The sequence below is a fragment of the Citrus sinensis genome, chromosome 3 (genome assembly GCF_022201045.2).
Source record: "Citrus sinensis cultivar Valencia sweet orange chromosome 3, DVS_A1.0, whole genome shotgun sequence".
Classification (NCBI taxonomy): Eukaryota; Viridiplantae; Streptophyta; class Magnoliopsida; order Sapindales; family Rutaceae; genus Citrus; species Citrus sinensis.
In genome coordinates, this window is record NC_068558.1 from 7,955,009 (window position 1) to 7,977,882 (window position 22,874).

Sequence of the window (22,874 nt, forward strand, 5' to 3'; positions counted from 1 at the left end):
ATCGTCTGCTCACGGGTTATCTGCTCATATGTTTGTCTGCTCATGAGTTCTCTGCTTATGGATTGTCTGCTCATGGGTTGTCTGCTCACAGAACATCTGCTCATTGAAAATCTGCTCATGGTGCTAACTAATCATCAGCTTCCCACCAAACAAATTTAATGATGATACAGGGATCTGAGATCTGACCAACTTATCCGGATTTCTCGGCATCAACATCATGCTTCTTGGTTTTTTGGTGATTGTAAAGTTAATTGATTGTTTGCATTAGCTTTCCTACCTTTGGGATGCAGTTGTTACTGAAGATCTTAACAGAATAATTGATGTGAAAATGAACAGAATTTCTTTTTGTCTTTCTTTTTTCCATTTGCTGGCTTGCTCCATTTTCCTTTTTCATTTGTGGGATTTCGATTTCGTATTGCAACTTGAAATGATCTGGACTCATCTCCTTTATTCGAACACATCCGAATCTGATTTCAATCTAATATTACCGATCCGATCCGATCCGAATCGGAAGTAATCCGAACTAGTCATCCAATATTCGGATCGGATTTAAGTTCGGATTGCATTCGGATATTTTTATCAATCCGAATAATCCGAAATCAGGTCCGGATTAATTCGAATCCGATCCGCATGCCCACCCTAAATCCTATTAAGACGAGAAGTGTTGCATCAACAGGACTCGATTGCCGAAGCATGGTTTTGTCGTTTGTAAAATAACAAACGGAGACGCCCCCTTTAGATTCGAGGAAGCAGAATAGATCAACAACTACCCTTTCCCCAATAAATCCCAGCAAAATCGACATCAGTCCATCCAAAGCCATCGGAGCGGGTTAGCATTTGCGGTTGCATTTTCTGTTAGTTGAATTATTAGCTGGAAGACGAGACTCTTATTATGCATATCATTCGCTGAAACTTTGCTGCTTCTTCTGCATATGTAGAGTCAATTATTGTGTGGAATAAGCTAATGGCAACAGAGTCATCAGAATCAGAAGAAGAAGGGAAGATCACTGGAGGAAATCATCAATTATTAATTGATGACGATCTTAGAGAAATGGGAAAGAAAGCTGCTTGGAGTGTCAGCTCTTGCAAGCCTGGCAATGGCGTCTCTGCTCTTCGCGATGACAATCTCGATACTTATTGGCAGTTACTTTTATCTCTTTCTCTCTCCCTCTCTCTTTTCTGTGTTGTATAAAAATAAATAGCTATGATTTTATTTTCTTTTTCTGGGTTTTTATTTTTTAATGTGTATATTTTGTGGGTTTTACTGTTTTAGATCGGACGGTGCTCAGCCTCATTTGGTTAATATTCAGTTCCAGAAGAAAGTTAAGTTGCAAGTATGTTTTTGTTTTTTTTCCCCATGCATACAAACATACATATGCATATACATATATATATATATATATATATATATATCTATATATGTATATATATATATATTACCTGTTGAGGTTTTTGTGGGATCATAATGAGTTATGGGAGCTTGTTTTGTTTTTGTTTTGAAGTTAGTTGTGCTTTATGTGGATTTTAAGCTTGATGAGAGCTATACACCTAGTAAAATCTCTGTTCGAGCAGGTGATGGTTTTCATAACTTGAAGGTAATTATTTCTTTAATCTTAGATGAGAACTTTCCTTCTACAATTAAAGAATTAAAATGTACATTTGTTCATCGTCAGCAATCTATGATATATATGATTGGTGGATTTAAGACTGCAAATTGAAACTTGTTTTAGGAGATAAAAACTGTGGAACTTGTCAAGCCAACTGGGTGGGTCTATATATCGTTATCTGGAAATGATCCTAGGTAAGTGCTAATGCATCACTTTCTTGTTCTGTTTATGCTGCTTTGTGACTAGTTCACTATTTATCTTGCTGTATATCTATTGTTGGGTCCTTTTTATCTTTTCCATTCTTGGATGGGTTGAAAATGTAATCATTTCAAACTGTAGTTTTAGTTAATATCATCTCCATTTGAACTGACGGTAGTTTTAGTTAATATCATTTCCGTTTGAACTGACGGCTAGTAATTCGTAGCTGAAGCCTTGGAAACCGAGGGATTTTTCCTACCTAATTAGATTAAATTTAGGATTCAAGTTTTGAAGTCCAGCTGCATTGACTCCTTTTTTAATTTTAAACCCCGGTAAGGAAATATGCGAATGCTTATATTTCATCAAACTTTAACAAGATCTAGCCTGTTGTCGATAGTCACAAATTAAAAATGGCATTAATGCTATGTGCCTGGAAGGTCTTAACTGCAACATGAGACAAAATTTGGAGCACAAAGATATGTAAAAGTGCTGTTGCTTTTTGTATTTTGACTGGAAGTCCTTTTCCTAAAAGTTTAAAGTGGTTACCATAATGCAGCTTGCCTTAATTCCAAAGAGCTGCAAATTGAAAATTGAGTAGCTTGGAATTGAACGATGAAGCAATTAGATTGCCTTATTTTCTTTGACTTTTATATGTTCCTTTGAGCAATGATCTTTTAAGCATTCAGTTCTGTTTCAACTAATGGCAGGGACACTTTTGTCAACACTTTTATGTTGCAAATTGTTGTGTTGTCAAACCATCTTAATGGGAGGGATACTCATGTGCGCCAGATCAAAATTTATGGACCTCGACCGTATGTGACCTTCCTTTCTTAAATTGGTTCCAAAATGAACAGTGCTCTTAACTTTTATTTGTTCTTGTAATGATTTGTTGCAGGAACCCCATTCCACATCAACAGTTTCAGTTTACATCAAGTGAGTTTATCACTTACTCTACTGTGAGGTGAGGTCAGAAATTTGCCGCATAGTGAAAGATCTTAATAGCCTCGTGGCATTTGCTGTGGGAAATAAAGCTTTGAAGCTCAAAAATATTCAGATAATATAAGATTTTTACCATGTTCTTCGAGGCATGTACTACTCTAGTGTTATGATGTTAATGATCTCATATGGAACTGGGTATCCCTTAGCCTTAGGAGGTTCCGTAGTTCACGAGCTACTGCTTATGGTCACATCCCTCAAGTGAAGTATGGTCACATCCCTCAAGTGAAGTCAATAACCGAGTTAGAAGAGAAAAAGAAACTGGAAGGAGAAGACGATGATGGAATGTGAATGCTGCCAGTTAATTTTAACGGGCTTCTTATGATGTTTCCTGGCATTGTTTGTTTTGATTGCAAAGCTTGTTTTTTCACATTTTTATTACTATTATTATTTTATTTTGTTTGAAAGAGAGTTACTGAGTAGTAGACAGACGAAGCTATTTTAAATTCAAATACGTAAAACGCTGCGTTTAGTATCTTTACGGAGTACGATGCAAAAGGTACATCATCACTGAAAGAAACAGAGGAGATAGAACACGTGCAATAGGTGCAGTCAGAAAGCGGGAAGCCTTGTTGTCGGTTAAAAGGTTACCTTGTCCGAATCAGTTAACTAGTAAATTACCAAACCGTACAAAGAAGCTTTCTGCATTAAATTTGTATTTCTAACTTTTAATTTAATGAAAAAAAGGTTTTAATTTAATTTAATGCTAAATTAACCCATTTTTCTCTCAATTTAATTGAGTGTAAATTAAAAAAAAAAAAGAATTAACTTTGTGAGGATGGTTCTCGTTAATTTTTTGCGGCTATTTATTTGCGCTGAAATGTAGATCTTGTGAAATTATAAGATACTGATGAATGGAATTAACAGTTAATTAAAATTTCACAAAATACAAAATAAAATGTATTGATATTCTTGAAATGAGTATGAATAACTTTTAAATGCTGACCTTTTAACATATCAATTTTGTTTTCTTTGCTAAAAGCGGCAGAGATTGTTTTTGTTTTCTTTGACAATCATACCCCTCGATTCTAGAACTGGCATAGATAGTTTAAAAAGATTAAAAGCAAATAAACTAGGAAATTGATCACAATCTCTTCCATGGCGCGTGCGATAAACAAGTGAGTGAGTTCGAGTAGGTTCTAGCTACCAAAAATAGAATAAAATAAAATTAAAAAACCCTTGCCACGTTCTCTAGTAGTTTCTAGCAACAAAGTAAAATTCTTCCAGATGCCTCTATCGCCTTAACTTAAATAAACTCATTCCTCGTTTCTCATTCAGACGAAGAGAAACCAAACAAGCAGACGATCGAAGCATACACAAAAGCCTTAAGAAAAGAGCTATTCATTTCTTCAACCTCCCATCGAGGAAAGTTTCGTAAGTAAGACACGAACTCTCCTCTTTCTCATTTCCATTCTGTTATTGCGCCGTAGCGTCAATGAGTGTCCATGTGTGCTGATAACTTTGCTCTTAATTTGCAAACTCGACGTATGTGTTTGAGCGTCCATGTGTGCTGATAACTTTGCTCTTAATTTGCAAACTCGACGTGAGTGTTTGAGCCTTTTGATTATGTCTTTGTTTTTTCTTTTTCTTTTTTTTTTCTTATATATGGTTTCCGTCAGCCGTCGAATCCTTCTGTTGAAATGCTCTTCATTTCTTTTGTGCTTCTTCTGGAAAAGTCTCTGTTTGGTTGTGGAGGGGGAAAAAAAATGGCGAAAGAAACAGAACAGGAAATGTGTGGATGTTTATCTTATTTTTCGTTCTTTATAAAATGTCATTCCTCCCTTGTGCACTGCTTACCGGTACAATGTTTCTGGCGTGATCGAACCTTGTGCGCCATTTAAGTGTCAACTTCTATGGTTGCTTGCTCTTTTTTAGTTATTATCATTATTATTAAAGTTGAAAAGGCTGGTGGTTTAACTGCCCCTCTTTGTTTTGCCGTGCTTTGCCATTGTTTTTGTTCTGTAAATTACCCGTTGGTTGTCTGTCGGTTCTTGGATGAAATAAAAAATGCCGTTTCATTTTCAAGTATTAGTAGTACTCAGTTGGTGTGTATATCTCTGATCGAATTTATCTTTTCGGCTTTGACTTCAGGGATTGTATACGCTAAAGAGTACAGATGAATCCTGACAAATTCACCCACAAGACCAATGAGGCCATTGCCATGGCTCATGAACTGGCAACAAGCGCTGGTCATGCGCAATTCACTCCTCTGCATCTTGCAGTTGCGCTGCTATCTGACCCCAGTGGCATCTTTGCTCAGGCAATCAACAATGCTGGTGGCGAAAATGCTGCGCAGTCAGCAGAACGAGTGTTCAATCAAGCTATGAAGAAACTCCCATCTCAAACTCCAGCCCCCGATGAAATTCCAGCTAGTACCACACTCATCAAAGTAATTAGACGTGCCCAAGCCGCTCAAAAAGCGCATGGAGACACCCATTTAGCTGTTGACCAGTTAATTCTAGGACTTCTTGAGGATTCCCAGATTGGGGATTTGTTCAAGGAAGCTGGAGTTGCCGTAGCAAGAGTGAAATCCGAGGTGGAAAAGCTTCGTGGGAAGGAAGGGAGGAAGGTGGAGAGTGCTTCAGGGGATACTACTTTCCAAGCTCTCAAGACGTATGGGAGAGACCTTGTCGAACAGGCAGGAAAGCTTGATCCTGTCATTGGCCGAGATGAAGAAATTAGAAGGGTTGTTCGAATTCTGTCAAGGAGGACTAAAAACAATCCTGTTCTTATTGGAGAGCCAGGAGTTGGTAAAACCGCTGTGGTAGAAGGATTGGCTCAGAGAATTGTGCGAGGAGATGTGCCTAGCAACCTTGCTGATGTGAGGCTCATTGCTTTGGATATGGGTGCTCTGGTTGCAGGCGCCAAGTATAGGGGAGAGTTTGAAGAGAGGTTGAAGGCTGTTCTGAAAGAAGTAGAAGAAGCTGAGGGAAAAGTGATTTTGTTTATTGATGAGATTCACCTTGTCCTTGGAGCTGGTCGAACCGAGGGATCAATGGATGCTGCTAACCTCTTTAAGCCTATGCTTGCAAGAGGCCAGCTTAGATGTATTGGTGCTACCACGCTCGAGGAGTATAGAAAGTATGTGGAGAAAGACGCTGCATTTGAGAGAAGGTTCCAACAAGTATATGTGGCTGAACCTAGCGTTCCTGATACAGTTAGCATTCTTCGTGGATTGAAGGAGAAGTATGAGGGTCATCATGGTGTTCGGATTCAGGATCGTGCTCTTGTTGTTGCGGCACAACTATCAGCACGATATATAACAGGTATGCCAAATTCAGTTTTTTACGATTTTATCAAGAAGTAACAATCTTCTATTTATATTTGCTTAATTTTGTTTCGGTGTGCATAAGGAGGGGGGGGGGGACGCTTGTACTAATGTTTTTTTATTTTCTTTTATCTAGGACGTCATCTCCCAGACAAGGCAATTGATTTGGTTGATGAAGCTTGCGCAAATGTGAGGGTGCAGCTTGATAGTCAGCCAGAGGAAATTGATAATCTAGAGAGGAAGAGAATGCAATTAGAGATTGAACTTCATGCGCTTGAAAAGGAAAAGGATAAGGCTAGTAAAGCACGACTTGTTGAGGTAGGTAGTAAGAGTGTGAAGAATGGTGTTTTGATAATTTGGTTGCTTCTAGTTATTTTCCGTTTGATTTAGTATCTAATTTTTCTTGATTGATGATTCAGGTTCGAAAGGAACTTGATGATTTGAGGGACAAACTTCAGCCTCTGATGATGAGGTACAAAAAAGAGAAGGAAAGGATTGATGAGATTCGACGGCTTAAGCAGAAGAGAGAAGAGCTCTTATTTGCCTTGCAAGAGGCTGAAAGAAGATATGATTTAGCAAGAGCAGCTGATTTAAGATACGGGGCAATTCAAGAAGTCGAAGCTGCGATAGGCCAACTTGAAGGAAACCAATCTGATGAGAACTTAATGCTCACGGAGACTGTTGGCCCAGACCAAATAGCAGAAGTTGTGAGCCGATGGACTGGTATCCCTGTCACTAGGCTCGGCCAGAATGAAAAAGAAAGATTAATTGGGCTGGCTGCAAGGTTGCATAACAGGGTGGTTGGACAAGATGAAGCAGTCAATGCTGTTGCAGAGTCTGTTCTTCGTTCAAGGGCTGGGTTGGGTAGGCCGCAGCAACCAACTGGCTCATTTCTTTTCTTGGGTCCTACTGGTGTTGGTAAGACAGAGCTTGCCAAGGCCCTCGCAGAGCAACTCTTTGATGACGAGAATCTTCTAGTGAGAATCGACATGTCTGAGTATATGGAGCAACATTCTGTATCACGGCTGATTGGTGCCCCACCAGGGTATGTTGGACATGAGGAAGGTGGACAACTTACTGAGGCTGTGAGGAGAAGGCCTTATAGTGTTGTGTTGTTTGATGAAGTGGAAAAAGCTCACATTTCTGTGTTTAATACTCTACTTCAAGTTTTGGATGATGGAAGATTAACTGATGGCCAAGGCCGTACAGTTGACTTTAGAAACACAGTTATTATCATGACCTCAAACCTTGGAGCAGAGCACCTCTTATCGGGAATGATGGGCAAGGTCACAATGCAAGTTGCACGTGATCAAGTCCTGCAAGAGGTAAGTTAAAATGCCCTACAATTATTGTGTTCCATATTGCTGTGGTTAATTGCTAAATGCTAAATTAAGCTATGTTACTAAACAGGTGAGGAAGCACTTTAGGCCAGAGCTGTTGAACCGTCTTGATGAGATTGTTGTGTTTGATCCTCTCTCACACGAACAACTAAGGAAGGTGGCAAGGCTGCAAATGAAGGATGTTGCAATTCGTCTTGCTGAGAGGGGTGTAGCATTGGCAGTAACTGATGCTGCGTTAGATATTGTATTAGCCGAGAGTTATGACCCGGTATGCATCATTACATTTTATTTTATTTTATCTTTGTCTATTTTTACACTTTATTTCTAGGGAAAACTAACTAGTACTTGTTTCAGATTTATGGTGCAAGGCCTATTCGGCGATGGCTGGAGAAAAAGGTAGTGACTGAGCTATCAAGAATGCTTGTTCGCGAAGAAATTGACGAGAACTCAACAGTGTACATAGACGCCAGTCCAAAGGGCGATAATTTGGTGTACCGGGTTCAGAAAAATGGAGGGTTTGTGGACGCAGCTACTGGGCGGAAATCTGATGTATTAATTCAAATCCCCAATGGCCCGCGGACTGATCCGTCGCAGGCTGTGAAGAAGATGAAGATCGAAGAAATTGTTGATGATGATGAGATGGTTGACGATTGAACTGACAATTCACAAGTGTTTGAAGAGTTTGTGTTGGAGTCTGAAGGTTTTATTTTGTAATTTGCTGAATTTTATTTTGTTTCCAACTGTGAAAATGTTAATAGGTGGAGGGTATCTTCTCTTGTTATGTTTGTAAAATGTGAAAACGTTAAGGGACCTTCCCTTTGTCTTGGGATTTGTTTTTAATCGAAATAAATATCGTACATTTGAGTAGATATCATTAACTTAACCTTGCTCCTTTTTGTATTAGGCATGGTCGTGTGGAACGGTAGTGGGGTCATCAGAGTGAGGGAAGATTTACTAGAGAATGCTAATTGATATTGGGCTGACCTCTGGGAGATGGGCAAGAAAATTTTAAGTATTTATTGTGGGGTGGGTTGATTCTCTGGCCGTTGAATTTTGTATCTCCTATTTGAGTTATCAGATTTTTTTTAAACAAATTTATTTGTTAAGTTGGTGGTGTTCATGTGGATTTGAAGCCTTAGCCTGATGAATTCGCCTGGTACAATCTCAGTTCCGGCAGGTGATCGTTTCCAACAAGGGTAATTTCCTTAAATCTTAGATGAGCACTTTCGTTTAATACTAATAATTAGTTTGTCCATTATGAGCAATCTCTTATATGCTTGGTTGATTCAAGTCCGCACTTCAAATTGTTTTTGGAGGCAAAAACTGTGGAAGTTGTCAAGCTACCTGTGATTTTTTTTTTTGTCCTTTTTTATCATTATCTGGAAATGATGCCCAGGTAAGCGGTTAAGTGCATAATTTTCTTGCTCTGTTTATGTTTTTGCTTTTTGTGACTAGTTGGAAAGAATTTGTTATTTCTTGTATAATTGACTCTGCACAAATATTGGACACCTCTCTAATTGAGAGAGCCGTGAGGAGAGATTGTGGATTATACTTCAAGGGAGTACGTAGATTAATCTTATAGCTCTAACGTTTTTGTTATTCTGCACATCCTTCAATGAAATATAGTTAATTTTTTCTCCTTATGAGAAAGGGTGGGAAGTGGAATAATTTCAACCTTTAGCTTTTGTTGATAACTTCTCCATATTTGAACTGACGATACTACTGTGGAGCTGAGATTTGTAGGAAGTGTTCACTGTAATGCTTGTTGCCCTCATTCCGAAGAGTTGCCAAGTGAAAATTGACTAGCTTGGAACTGAGTCTTGAAATTCATAAGTTTCACTTTATTTCTATGATCTTCTGTGTATATATGTATATATATTTTTTGATCTTATAGGTTCGTTTGAGGAATGAGCTTTTAAGTTTTTTGAGCTCAAAACAATCAGATGTTTTGGGATTTATACGCCATGTTATAAAATTCTAGCATTAGCATGTTAACAATGAGTATCACTTGGAAGCCTGGGGACTCCATAATCAAGAGATGGTGAATGCTCATAGTCGCATTCCGACGAGTCGGCTGAGTTACTTCCAAGTTCGAAGAAAAGAAGAAACTGAAAAAGGGAGAGGATGGCGCGGCCTCTCAAGTTTAACGGGCTTATTCTGATGTCTATCAGCATTGTCTGTGTTTGGGTTTGATTGTCTCGCATCAAGTCTCAAAATGGGTAGTCTTGATTTGATCTGCAGTCAAGATAACAAATAAATCGAGGCAAGATTTGACATTGAGGTTGATGATTAAATTAATGAACACACGGTGCATTGAACTCCAAAAGGACCGAGGAAGACCAGTTTCTACTTATTACAAATTCACTCGGGAGTGAACCGTTAAACAAGAACGCGCGGGAGGATCCACTCTCCTTACAAAAACAAACCGTCGCTTGGCCTTATTCTATTAATCATTTAGAGTATAATAGCTAGACCTAGTCAATAGAATAACTATAATTATTCAGTCAATTAAATTATAATTCAAAGATAATTTTAATTATTTAGTTTAAAGCCTAATTTTTCTCGTTCTATCTCAGAGTATCCATTAACTTGAAATTGATCTGCTTCTATTTTGATTTTTGATAACCGGGGCTGGCCTTTTTCCAATTGTTCAATGATCCCTCTATGTAGTTCTTCTGAATTTCGAATACTATTTAAAATTCTCAGATTGCGATTATCTAATAAATCACTTAATGAAAGTATATTATCTTTCCATTCATTTCAAAACTTCGATGATCCCTTCCCAAATCCCTGCCAAGAAAAAAAGTGCAGTACTAATCAACCCATGAGAAATTATTTGTAAAATGGCTCCAGTCTTTTCAATTGAAATTACAATTTATTTAATAACCTTCTTAGTCGATGAAATCATAGGGCTATATGCTTCATCAACCTATGAGAATTTGTTTGTAAAACGGCTCTGGTCGTTTCTTTGATGAATAAGTTTCAGTATGAGCAATAATATGGATTGGGAATCATTAAAACGGGGATTCCTTGCTCAAAGGTGTTCATTTCTACATATATCGTATAGACCATACGGCTTGTGATAAGAGAAAAAAATTCTGCCCATATTTATTAATGTAATTCCAATGTGTAGAAAATTCATGAGAGGATAGTTTTTCGGTTGCAAAAAGATAATTATTTTTTTCCGTCATTTCCAAAAAAGTTAAAGTAGATGCTTATTCATCTACCTTTCACGTCTCGTGAATAGTCGAGACATTAAGGAATATCTAGGAAGACATTTAGGGAATCGGTCTGATTCTATCTCTATTTGTTCCGCTTGAAGAAAATAAGGATCCCAAAGAATCGGTCTTTCTTTTAGTTGTTCGATGCCACAGAAAGATATGTTTTTTGTGGAGACGTGTTTTTGGTAAACAGTCGCCCGGGCCTGGTCACTGTGACCCCTTTTGTGAGGAGGCACCCCTTCTCCTGAAGTTACGGGGCTATTTTGCCAAGTTCCTCAGAGAGCACCCGAATTTACATATAGTAATGTCCACCTCTTGCCAAAAACAAGCCATTTATGGATATTGTCGGGGGGTTCACGCAGATCTAGTGTAGTTTCTTTTTCACTCCACAAGGATCAAGATCAAATGAATATTCATTCTCTTTCTGTCGAACGAAGAGAGATTTCTAGCCTCTCGCTCTCAGTGAATAATGATCAAACGGGACACAAATTTTTTAGTTCTGATTTTTCTTCATATACTAGGGGATTTCACTTGGAAAAGAAAATGTTCTATACTAATGGATTTAGGTATTCACTATATGTCTCCAAAATGTAAATAAAAAAACACAAAAATTCGTGGGAGGGGTCAAATTTATGGAACTAGAATGAAAAATAAACAATAAAATTATATTATTTAAAATTCTATTCTTAGATAGAGCGAAAAATTATATTATTATAAAAAAATAAGATTAAAAAATAATAATAATCGAAATTAGATAATTCGAATCTATTTAATAGATTTCTGATAAAAATAATATAATTATCTAATAAGTAATAGAAATATATATTATTAATAGAAAATTATCTTTATATTATAAATAAATAGTAATATCACTAAAATACCCCTAGAGGGGGATAGGGTTAGGCGGAAAGAAAAATGTTTTCCATGAGATGGGAAATGAAAACTATTAGCCCCACACGAAGTTTATGAATAAGTGATTGTCTGATAATAAATAAGGAATATCCGTCTTTCTACTAAATAATATGTATTGAACTCATAATTCATGAAATGCTTTTTATGAATGTCAACTAAGTATCGTAAGTAAATTGTTCCCGGTTGTTCAATCATTTGATAACCAGAGTCATTCTTTGATAAATGATCACTATGAGTCAGACTCGATAGAATTTGATCAATCCTTTTTTCTGTCGTTAAGGTTAAGGTGGAGAACTGAACCAAGAATTCTCTTTCTTTATCATCAATCGAATCACTGTTCGCGACCCAGGATTCTATTTTATCATCAATCCAATCACCGTTCCCCTTTTTTCTTTTTCTTATCAATGAATAGATCTCTTTACTTGTATGACTTAGATGTCTCGTATTTCTCGAAAAAGTGATTCGGTTGATGGGATTTGGTATGATACTTATGAGATCGGTGATATCGACGAGATCCTCTGGATGGGTAGAAAAAGTAAGGTTAGTGCGGCTTTGAATGCTTTGCTTATGTACAAAATAAGAAATATTCTAATTGGATCATTGAATCGCTTTTCACTCGGTCATTGAATGATAAATTGCTAAAAGTGATGGAGATACACGATTTAAATAAGAAAAAAGTCAATACTTAAAAAATTGTATCTAGACCTAGATGCTAAACATGAGTTAAGGAAGCGGAGAATATAGAATATAAAGGAAAAAAAAAAGAAAGAAAGGAAGGATAAATGAAGGGGAACAGGGGAATAGATTGATTTCTGGAAATTTTGTTTTATCAACAAAATTGTATCTTGTGTTGTCGCTTGGCCAAGTCCACATAGAAAACCTAAGACGTACTTCTTTTACCATTACCTATCAGCAAATTAGTCCACCAAATATGTTTTTTTTCCCCGAACAATGTTACCTGGAGAAAAAAAAAGGTCATAATCTTGATAAAACTCATAATAAAATTATTATTATTGTTACCTGGAGAATGAAGTAAAATTGTATATACAATGATGAAATATTCAATGTGTTTTTGTCAAAAGCACTTTGTTTTTCTCCTTTTAAATCTCGGAAAAGCAAACCTAAACCAAATAGAAAATCTTTTTATTGTACTGCTGCGCGTTCTCTAGTAGTTTTTATAGCAGCAAAAAAGTTCGAAATTCGAAATGAACAAAAAGACTCTCTCCGTCTCGCCCTCAACAAACAGAGCTCGAAGAAGACAAAAAAAAAAGGTACAGAGTAGCAAAGAAATTAACACGACAAGAGTAATTCTGTTCTGTTAACTTCCCATTAAGAAATTTTCGTTAGTATGGTAATAAAAAATCTTCTTCCCTTCTCATGCTCTTTTACTTTATGTTGTTGCTTTGCATATGAATGAATGCGTGTCAACAAGCTACGAGTTTTTAAGTCTTTTGGTTATGTCTCTGTCTCTTCTGAGTCTTTTTGATTTCGGAAACTCTCTGTTTGGTTGTAAAATATTAAGACCGGGAAAAGAAGCAGTGTCGTAAAAGTTTGACTCCTGAATCTAATTTAAATTTTAAACTAATTTAAGTGTCAACTTGACATGGAACTTGCTTGCCTTTTTTTTTTCCCGAAAAAAAGAAAAGTAAAAAATAGAATAGGTCGTTTGTTTAACGGTCACCCTTTCTTTTGCCATGCTCTATGTTTCTGTTCTATAGATCACTCATTGGTTGTCTGTTGATTTTCAAATAAAATTCAAAAATTTCTTTTGAGAGAGAGTTTTGTCTTTCCTGAGGTTTGTTTAATGAAGCTCTATGGTTATCTGTACGTAAACATACATTATTTGGATTCTGGTGCTGATGAGACCTTCTTTGAATGGCATTGGTTGCTGTGGATTTCTGTGATCTCGTAATAATGGAGCATCATAAATAGTTTAATTACGATGATATATGTTTTACGTTCTCCTTTGCTTATTTTAAGTATTTCTTTAGTCCATTGGGTGTGGGGACTTTTTCTTATTTATCTCGCCGGTGGCAAAAATGCTGCACAGTCTACAGTTGGGTTCAACCAAGCTATGAGCACCAATTCAGCTCTCAACCTTGTCCAACAAGCAGGGAAGCTCGATCTCGTCATTGGTCGAGATGAAGAGATTAGAAGGGTTGTTCATATCCTCTCGCGGAGGACTAAGAACATCCATGTTCTTACTGGAGAGCCAGGGGTTGGAAAGGCTGCTGTGGTAGAAGGATTGGCCCAGAGAATCGCGAGAGGACATGTGCCCAGTAACCTTGCTGGCGTGAGGCTCATTGCATTGGATCTGAGTAATCTGTTCGCGGTCTCCAACTTAAAGGCCGTTCTGAAAGAAGTGGAAGAAGCTAAAGGCAAAGTGATTGTTTGGGGGATATACTTCGACAAGACCAGTCATGCCCCGGACGATGAGCCAGTCTCCTTATAATGGAGCAGATGAGCAGATGTCTGGTAGCAGGTGTTCACGAACAAGAATATTTTGCTCGTTCACGAATGCACCCTTCACGATGAGCCAGCCTCCTTATAATGGAGCAGATGAGCAAATGTCTGGTAGCAGGTGTCCACAAACAGGAATATTCTGCTCGTTCACGAATGCACCCTCCACGGGACCACAGCAGGTGCCGGCCTCCTACTAGGAGCTTAAGACCATTCCTGCTAGAGGTTGAAGTGGGTAGACCCGGTCAATGGCGGTTGACAAGACGCGCACTCCTGCCCGAGAATCAAGGCACAAAGTCCACTCAGCCACAACTACGATAATGAAGCACCCACTTCCGAGAGTTGAGGGAGGTAATGGACGTGGATCGTAGGAAAGGCCGGATTCAAAGGAAGATTATAAAAAGGTAACCAATGAAGGTAAATGGGTTAGACTTTTTGAGATTGGAACTTCGGAAAAGAGCTTTCTATTGAGAGATCATAAAAAGTCATAATATTAGTGGCCGTGTTTCCTAGAAAGACAAAACCTACGTTTTTGACTTGAGCGTCGGAGAGTTTACACCGGAAAAACACCCAGCGTGCTCTGACCTATTATTGTGTACGCAGGAGTTTGCGGAGAGGAAGTCTTACGAGGAGAAATCCTGGTCGTGGATGAGTTAGTTGAGGAGAGATTCTGGTCGTGGACGAGAAGAAAACCAGAATCTCGCATCAACAGTGATTTTGTTTATTGACGAAATTCGCCTTATTCTTGGAGGTGGGACAAATATGGATGCTTCTAACCTCCTCAAGCCTATGCTTGCAAGAGGTCAATTCAGCTGCATCGGTGCTACCACTATTAAGGAGTATAGAAAAAATGTGAAGGAAGATGCCGCATTTGAGAGAGGGTTCCAACAAGTTTATGTGTCCGAGCCTAGCATTCCTGACACAATTAGCATCCTGCGGGGATTGAAAGAGAGGTACGAGGGCCACCATGGTGTTCAGATTCAGGATCGTGCTCTCGTTGTTGCTGCACAGTTATCAGCCCGATATATAACTGGTATGCCGGGTTCCTTTCAATACAATGTTATCAACTTTTTGTGCTATTTATATATCTATTTCTTCTATCTCAGTGGCTTGTGCTAACATCTACTTGATTTCATGTGTCCAGGGCGCTATCTTCCTGAAAAGGCAATTGACTTGGTAGATGAAGCCTGCGCGAATGTGAAGGTGCAGCTAAACAGTCGGCCTGAGGAAATTTATAATCTTGAAAGAGAGGATACAATTAGAAATTGAACTTCATGCGCTTGAGAAGGAGAATGATAAGGCTAGCGAAGCACGGATTGTTGAAGTAGGTAGTAAGAGTTTGAAGAACGATTAAATTGAACTTTACTCTGTCCATTATTAGCTGTATCTAACTTTGTAATTATTGTCTCAGGTGGGGAGAGAACTTGTGGAGTTGACGGACAAGCTTCAGCATCTAATGGCGAAGCATGAAAATGAAAAGAAAAGAATTAATAAAATTCGATCGCTTAAGCAGAAGAGAGAAAAGTTCTTATCTGAATTAAAAGAGGCCAGAAAAAGATGTGATTGGGTCAGAGCTACCGATTTGAGATGCGGGGCAATTAAAAAAGTGAAAGCTGACATAGCAAAACTTGAAGGAAACCAATCTGATAAAGACTTCATGCTAACAGAGACGGTTGGGCCAAACCAAATAGCAGAAGTTGTGAGCCGATGGACTGGCATTCCTGTTACAAGGCTTGGCCACGATGAAAAGGAGAGATTGATAGGGCTACCTGAGAAGCTGCGTAACAGAGTTGTTGGACAAGATGAAGCAATTAATGCTGTAGTGGCATCAGTTCTTAGGTCGAGGGTTGGGTTGGGTAGGCCACAACAACCAAATGGCTCGTTCCTTTTTTTGGGCCCTACTGGTGTTGGTAAGACTGAACTGGCCAAGGCTCTCGCTGAATAACTATTCGATGATGAAAATCTACTTGTGAGAATGGACATGTCCGAGTAAATGGAAAAGCACTCCGTAGCGAGATTAATTGGCGCTCCGCCTGGGTATGTTGGTTATGCTAACGGCGGACAACTCACTGAGGCTGTGAGGAGAAGACCTTACAGTGTCGTGTTGTTTGATGAAGTCGAGAAAGCTCACACTGATGTGTTTAATGCTCTGCTTCAAGTTTTGGATGATGGAAGATTGACCGACGGCCAAGGCCGCACCGTTGATTTTAAGAAACCAATTATTATCATGACTTCAAATCTTGGAGCCGAGCACCTTTTATCTGGACTGACAGGCAAGGTCACAATGCAAGTTGCACGTGATCGAGTAATGGAAGAGGTAAGTTGAATGGCCTTTTGTCAATGTGTTCTGCATAGTTACTTATTTTTTTTCTTTTAGATTTTACTTATTTAGACTAGTGCTAAATTGAACTATATTTCCAAACAGGTGAAGAAGCATTTTAGGCCAGAGCTGCTGAATCGTCTTGATGAGATTGTGGCCTTTGATCCTCTCTCACAGGACCAACTAAGGAAGGTGGCGAGGTTGCAAATGGACGGGGTTGCGGCCCGCCTTGTTGAGAAGGGTGTCAAATTGACTGGAACGGATGTTGCATTGGATATTGTATTGGCTAAGAGTAATGACCCAGTAAGCAGCATTACATTTTGCATTTTCGGTGTCTGTTTTCATACAACACAACAGTAACAAGAATCGTGTCTCCTCTTTTTCAGGTCTATGGTGCAAGGCCTATTAGGAGATGTCTGGAGAAGAACGTGGTGACCGAGCGATCAAGAATGCTTGTTCACCAAGAAATTGATGAGAATTCAACAGTGTGCATAGACGCCAGTCCAACGGATGACGATTTGGTGTACCGGGTGGAGAAGAATGAAGGGCACGGCAGTGCAGCCACGGGACAAGAATCTGATTTACTGATTCAAATCTCCAAAGGACCACGAGGTGATGCTACACGGGCTCTAAAGAAGATGAAGATTGAAGAAACTGTCGGTGCTGAAGTAATAGTTATTGACTAAATTGTTCACCTAACATTATCTGTTTTAAAATTGTTTGTGAGGACTGAGGAGAGCATTTGCTGTCCTTCTAAAAGTGTTTGAATAGGTGGTGAGGAAAGCATTTTTGTCCTGTGAAGTTGGCTTCATCTTTTAGAATTTTTGGTCAACTTCGTTGTATTTTTGAAGTGAACCTAATCCCTTTTTTGTTTTGCTGAAAGTTGTCTGTTACATTTTAAATTTAATAGGAGACTCGTAACTCTTCAGGAGGTGGCTGAGTTCCTTCATAATTAATGAATAAAATACCATTCTCCCAACTTTGTTTGTTCTCAGCAAACAAATATCGTCGTTTCAATATTGTGTTGATTTGCAACTTAATACTTGATTTAGAGAGAAGGGCAAGAAAGCAGCTGCTTGGAGTGATGGCTTCCACTTTCCACAAAATGTAATTTCGTTTAGTATTAACGAAATCAAAAGTATATTTGTTCAGTATTAGCAATCAATGAAATGTACTGTTGATTTAACTCTGCTCTTGAAAACCGTTTTAGGAGATAATTATTGTGTAACTTGTCATGCCAACTGCAAATGATCCTAGGTAATTAATTTTGTAATGCATTATTTTCTTGTTCTGTTTATGTTGTTGCTTAGATAATATTTTTTTCTGTGCAATGTGCTTTCTTGTATGATTGACTTTGTGCACAAATACTTGATACCTGGACGAATTGCAAAGCCTGCAGTTTTGGTGTTCTTTGCACCTTCCTCGTATGTTCCTTTGAGCAATGTAAATCAGATAATTTAAGATTTATACAATTTCATCAAGCTCAAGGCATGTGACACTCTAGCATTATGATGTTAACGATCTCATCCCAAACTCAAGAGGCTATCCCTTTGCCTTTGGAGGCAGCATAATCTCGAGCTAGCTCTTACATTGCGGCACAGAGCTAGCTGCCTCTAAATTTAAGGGCTTCTTATTATGTTCCTCGGCATTGTTGGTTTTGACTTTTGATGGCAAAGCTTTGCCTTTTTTGGTAAATTCATTTAAGCCAGAAAGCTGTGTTTGGTATTGTTTTGGAAGCTCAGTAGAGTTAAAATGAATCTCCATAGATTAATATTCCACTAATGGACAATCTCGGTTAACTTATGTTTTTTACTGGCTGGTGGCTTATGGTCAATGCGTATAAGTAAATTATGCAATTAATTTTCACCGTTTTCATTCGAAAAATGAGCTTCGGGACTTTAGCATACCTCCCAAAGAGTTTCACACTAATCCGATAGGTTGTCTTAATTTTTTGTGAGTTTTTTGAATTTCTTAAAAGTTGTTCCCAAGGCCAAAGGCCACAACCTATGATTTTGCGGGCAAAATCGTTTGAACAAAGAAAATATCTTTATAAGTAATAAATTTTACTAATTATCCATTTATTGATTTTCGTTGAATTACAATAATATTTTTGATCCTGAGTGCGTTAATTTTTTAAAGATTTATTATATTCATATTCCAATCCCCATATCTTTAAAAAAAAAAAAAGGAAAAAAACTCTCTCACACACACACACAAAATTAAAAACAAACACTCTAGTAGCTTACAGCAAAAGGACTCCCTCCCTTGCTCTCTTTATCATCCTCGAGTCAAAAAACATCAGCTAACACGAGCAATTTGCAGCATTTCTGTCAACTTCCCACTAAGAAAGTTTGGTGAATAAGGTAACTAATTTTTCTCTTGCTCTTTTGCTTTCTGTTGTTTGGATGTATTTGCATGATCATCAATGCCATTGTAGAAGTTATTTGTTTCTAAGTTTTTTTTTCTTTTTTTTTTGGTTATGTCTCCATTTCTAAGTCTTTATATGCATGCATGCAATTGAAGCAGTGATTTGTTTTTAAAGTCCTTATTTTTTTGGAGCCCGGCCGCCGGGGGGGGAGGGGTGTGTGCTGGAGTTATGTCTCTATTTCTAAGTTTTCGTTTACCACGGGAAAAGTCCTCTGTTTGGTTGTAGAGAAAAAAGGCAAAAGAAACAGTGTCGGGAAAGTTTGAATCTTGACATTCGCTTAGTAATTTAAGAGAAAAAATAGTATTCATTCAATGAATTGCTTAAGGGTACATTATAACTGGTTTTAATTTACATGATATATGCTTCACAATCTCTTTTCTTGTTTAAGTGTTTGCATTATTCAATTGGGTATGGAGATTTTTCTAATTTATCTAAATCGCTTTGCTGCAGTTATTGTGTATACTCTAAAAAGTACATATGGATCATGAGAAATTTGTTGTGCGCGGAATGTAAAATCAAGCGCACCAAATAATTACAGAAAAATAAAGGACACAATTATTTAACGTGGTTCGGTAATTAAACCTACATTCATGGATGCAAGAAAGAATAATTATTTATTTAACAATTAATCGAGCACAAATATTTGAGTAACGAATCTCACTTCTCAAAAATCTAAATATACCCAGTATTTTCACACTCTGCAGGAAAGATAAATTTCTCAGGCACACTTCTGTCACTTCTCTCAAAAGTTTAGAAACTTATAAGCTTAACAAATTTTTGGGATGATTTCAATGAATGATCGCTCCTCTATTTATAGTTGAGCCTTGTCATTCATGCTTGCCATTTTTAAAGCAAAAGTCTTTAACTCCTTTCAAATTTCCAAGGGTCAGTACCAACTTGGCCAATTTTATTGTGCGCGGAATGCGGAATCAAGCACACTAAATAATTATAGAAAAATAAAGAACACAAGAATTACGTGATTCGGTAATTAAACCTACATTCATGGAGGCAAGAAAGAATAATTGTTTATTTAACAATTAATAGAGTACAAATATTTGAGTAACGAATCTCACTTCCCAGAAACCCAAATATATCCAGTACTCTCACACTCTGCAGGAAAGATAAATTCCCCAGACAAACTTCTCTCACTTCTCTCAAAAGCTTAGAAACTTATAAGCTTAACAATTTTGGGATGAAATGGAATGAAGAAATGCTCTCTATTTATAGGCTTGAATCTAGTACTATTCCACCTAACACAAGTACTATTCCACCCAACCCATGCAAATATGTCAATGGTGTCCATTTGGTAAATTTGGCAAATTTGACAAATTTGCCAACTTTTCATTTTTTTCTTCAAATGTTTGGTAGCTCTTTGAAAAATTGCATGCTTTCTTGAATTTGCATGCCACGTGCATGATTTTTCAACAAAATTTTCAATACATTTTGCCCATTTGTCCAAGCTTGCATGCAGGCTTGGCAATTTAGCCCGACCCGATTTTTGGCCCGATTGACTTGACCCTAATGTTTAGGGCTTTGGCCCGAATTTTCAAGTTTAGGGTCGGGTTAGGGCCAAGATTTTAAGGCCCGAACAAATTTAGGGTTAGGGTAGGGCTTAATGCCGGCCCGACCCGACCCGACCCTGTTTTAAAAAAAAAAACTAACACAAGTTAACACACGCACACAACATCACACATTGTGTGTTTTTAATTTAATTGCATTGTATTTTTATTTGTATAAGACATGAGTTTTTTTTTTTTTATGTTGTGTTGTTGAATTGAATTGTGTATGACTAAAATGGTTGTGAAATTATATTGTGTGTTTTTAATTTAATTGCATTGTATTTTTATTTATATAAGACATGAGTTTTTTATTTTTTATGTTGGGTTCTTGAATTAAATTGTGTATGGGTAAAATAGTTGTGAAATTACATTGTGTGTTTTTAATTTTATTACATTGTGTGTTTTTCATGTTGGATTTTGGAATTGATTTGTGTGTGGGGTTGAAATAGTTGTGGAATTGGTTGAAATAGTTGTGGAAAGTGGATTAGATTATGTTTGAAATGGTTGAGTAATTGCCGAATTGGTTGAAATGGTGGTGGAAAATAAGAATTAAATTTTGGGGTTAATTATTTCGGTAGGGTCGGGTTGGGCCCGACCCGATGTTGGCCCGATTCGGGCCGGGCTCGGCCCGACCCTAACTAAATAGTGTTCGAACTTTTTTAGGGTCGGGCTTTAAATTTTTTTTGATCGGGTCGGGTAGGGCTTGGCCAAGCCCGAGCCCGACCCGACATTTTGCCATCCTTACTTGCATGCTAGCTGTGGCAAGCTTACATGCCAATCACATGCTTGTTGAAAAGTTAGCTTTGGTTGCTGACTTTTCAACAATTGTGCTGACTTTTCAACAAAATTCACCCACAAGACTCGGAGAGAGTGTGTCTACAATCAAAATTTAAAAATTTGATTAGAAATGAGTTAAAATGGTTGAATTTGTTAGTATTTGAACACTTTTGGTCTTATAATCTGTGAAATTATTTTTTTTTTCGGAGGATAATTAAGGGCAATGGATTGTTTAGTTATTCTGCTACTTCGCAAATTTACAGATTGCTTATTGTGCATTAAAAAGGGATATTATTGACGTAGGCAGCAATTATATATTTATTTATTGGGCGTCTTACATGTCCGAGAATGATGGCATGGGAACACAATTTAATTTTCGCACTTGTAGTTTCAGAAATCAATTAACAAGTTAAACTTGATTAATATTACAATTTCACACCATAAGTAACCAATTATTGCATCAAAATTATCGATATAAAATGGCAGGATATTAATTTTATAAGTTATGAAATTGACTATTGAATAGTTAGAAACTTATTAGCTTAATAAATTTTTGGGATGATTTCAATGAACGATCGCTCCTCTATTTATAGTTGAGTCTTGCCATTCATGTTTGTCATTTTCAAAACAAAAATTTTGAGTTCCTTTCAAACTTCCAAGGGTCGGTACCAACTTTGGCCAATTTTTCAACACATTTTGCCCATTTGTCCAAGCTTGCATGCTAGTTGTGGCAAGCTTACATGCCAGCCACATGCTTGTTGAAAAGTTAGCTTTGGTTGCTGACTTTTCAACAATTGTGCCGACTTTTCAACAAAATTCACCCACAAGACTCGGAGAGAGTGTGTCTACAATCAAAATTTAAAAATTTGATTAGAAATGAGTTAAAATGGTTGAATTTGTTAGTATATGAACACTTTTGGTCTTATAATCTGTGAAATTATTTTTTTTTTCGGAGGATAATTAAGGGCAATGGATTGTTTAGTTATTCTGCTACTTCGCAAATTTACAGATTGCTTATTGTGCATTAAAAAGGGATATTATTGACGTAGGCAGCAATTATATATTTATTTATTGGGCGTCCTACATGTCTGAGAATGATGGCATGGGAACACAATTTAATTTTCGCACTTGTAGTTTCAGAAATCAATTAACAAGTTAAACTTGATTAATATTATAATTTCACACCATAAGTAACCAATTATTGCATCAAAATTATCGATATAAAATGGCAGGATATTCATTTTATAAGTTATGAAATTGATTATTTAATAGTTAGAAACTTATAAGCTTAATAAATTTTTGGGATGATTTCAATGAACGATCACTCCTCTATTTATAGTTGAGTCTTGCCATTAATGTTTGTCATTTTCAAAACAAAAATCTTGAGCTCCTTTCAAATTTCCAAGGGTCGGTACCAACTTTGGCCAATTTTTCAACACATTTTGCCCATTTGTCCAAGCTTGCATGCTAGTTGTGGCAAGCTTACATGCCAGCTACGTGCTTGTTGAAAAGTTAGCTTTGGTTGCTGACTTTTCAACAATTGTGCCGACTTTTCAACAAAATTCACCCGCAAGACTCAGAGAGAGTGTGTCTACAATCAAAATTTAAAAAATTTGATTAGAAATGAGTTAAAATGGTTGAATTTGTTAGTATATGAACACTTTTGGTCTTATAATCTGTGAAATTATTTTTTTTTTCGGAGGATAATTGAGGGCAATGGATTGTTTAGTTATTCTGCTACTTCGCAAATTTACAGATTGCTTATTGTGCATTAAAAAGGTATATTAT

General features: G+C 37.3%; 2 protein-coding genes and 1 pseudogene across 7 annotated transcripts; all 3 read left to right on the forward strand.

The window, feature by feature from the left end:
• The first annotated feature begins 676 nt into the window (after positions 1-676).
• On the forward strand, positions 677-3,212 carry LOC102619597 (anaphase-promoting complex subunit 10). Its single transcript, XM_052438724.1, has 7 exons — positions 677-829; positions 939-1,143; positions 1,274-1,334; positions 1,503-1,595; positions 1,731-1,801; positions 2,513-2,617; positions 2,701-3,212. Exons 2-7 carry the CDS (start codon positions 965-967, stop codon positions 2,768-2,770), a joined length of 579 nt encoding a protein of 192 aa, XP_052294684.1. The 5' UTR covers positions 677-829; positions 939-964; the 3' UTR covers positions 2,771-3,212.
• A 799-nt stretch (positions 3,213-4,011) lies between these two features.
• Positions 4,012-9,259, forward strand: LOC102620452 (chaperone protein ClpB1). 6 transcript variants are annotated; one of them, XR_008052901.1, is made up of 8 exons: positions 4,012-4,179; positions 4,893-6,067; positions 6,206-6,387; positions 6,489-7,394; positions 7,480-7,677; positions 7,764-8,109; positions 8,314-8,435; positions 8,517-9,259. XR_008052901.1 is itself a non-coding variant. In XM_025099344.2 (7 exons), the coding sequence occupies exons 2-6, from the start codon at positions 4,918-4,920 to the stop codon at positions 8,061-8,063; spliced, it is 2,736 nt and encodes a 911-aa protein (XP_024955112.2). In that variant the 5' UTR covers positions 4,012-4,179; positions 4,893-4,917; the 3' UTR covers positions 8,064-8,109; positions 8,314-9,259. The 6 variants fall into 6 exon arrangements, 4 of the variants coding, with proteins under 4 accessions (XP_024955112.2, XP_006477653.2, XP_006477654.2 ...); XR_008052902.1 differs by having other exon boundaries at positions 8,543-9,259; XM_025099344.2 differs by having other exon boundaries at positions 8,314-9,259.
• A 4,833-nt stretch (positions 9,260-14,092) lies between these two features.
• LOC102616496 (chaperone protein ClpB1-like) lies at positions 14,093-17,476 on the forward strand (annotated as a pseudogene).
• The last annotated feature ends 5,398 nt before the right edge of the window (positions 17,477-22,874 follow it).

What these genes read in the sequence shown, in the direction of transcription:
- LOC102620452 (XM_025099344.2), top strand. Translation starts at nt 4,918, where the DNA reads ATGAATCCTGACAAATTCACCCACAAGACCAATGAGGCCATTGCCATG. An exon ending in ATCAGCACGATATATAACAG is followed by an intron (nt 6,068 to 6,205) that starts GTATGCCAAATT and finishes TCTTTTATCTAG; the next exon opens with GACGTCATCTCCCAGACAAG. An exon ending in GTAAAGCACGACTTGTTGAG is followed by an intron (nt 6,388 to 6,488) that starts GTAGGTAGTAAG and finishes TTGATGATTCAG; the next exon opens with GTTCGAAAGGAACTTGATGA.
- LOC102619597 (XM_052438724.1), top strand. Translation starts at nt 965, where the DNA reads ATGGCAACAGAGTCATCAGAATCAGAAGAAGAAGGGAAGATCACTGGA. An exon ending in AATCTCGATACTTATTGGCA is followed by an intron (nt 1,144 to 1,273) that starts GTTACTTTTATC and finishes TTACTGTTTTAG; the next exon opens with ATCGGACGGTGCTCAGCCTC. An exon ending in AGAAGAAAGTTAAGTTGCAA is followed by an intron (nt 1,335 to 1,502) that starts GTATGTTTTTGT and finishes TTTGTTTTGAAG; the next exon opens with TTAGTTGTGCTTTATGTGGA.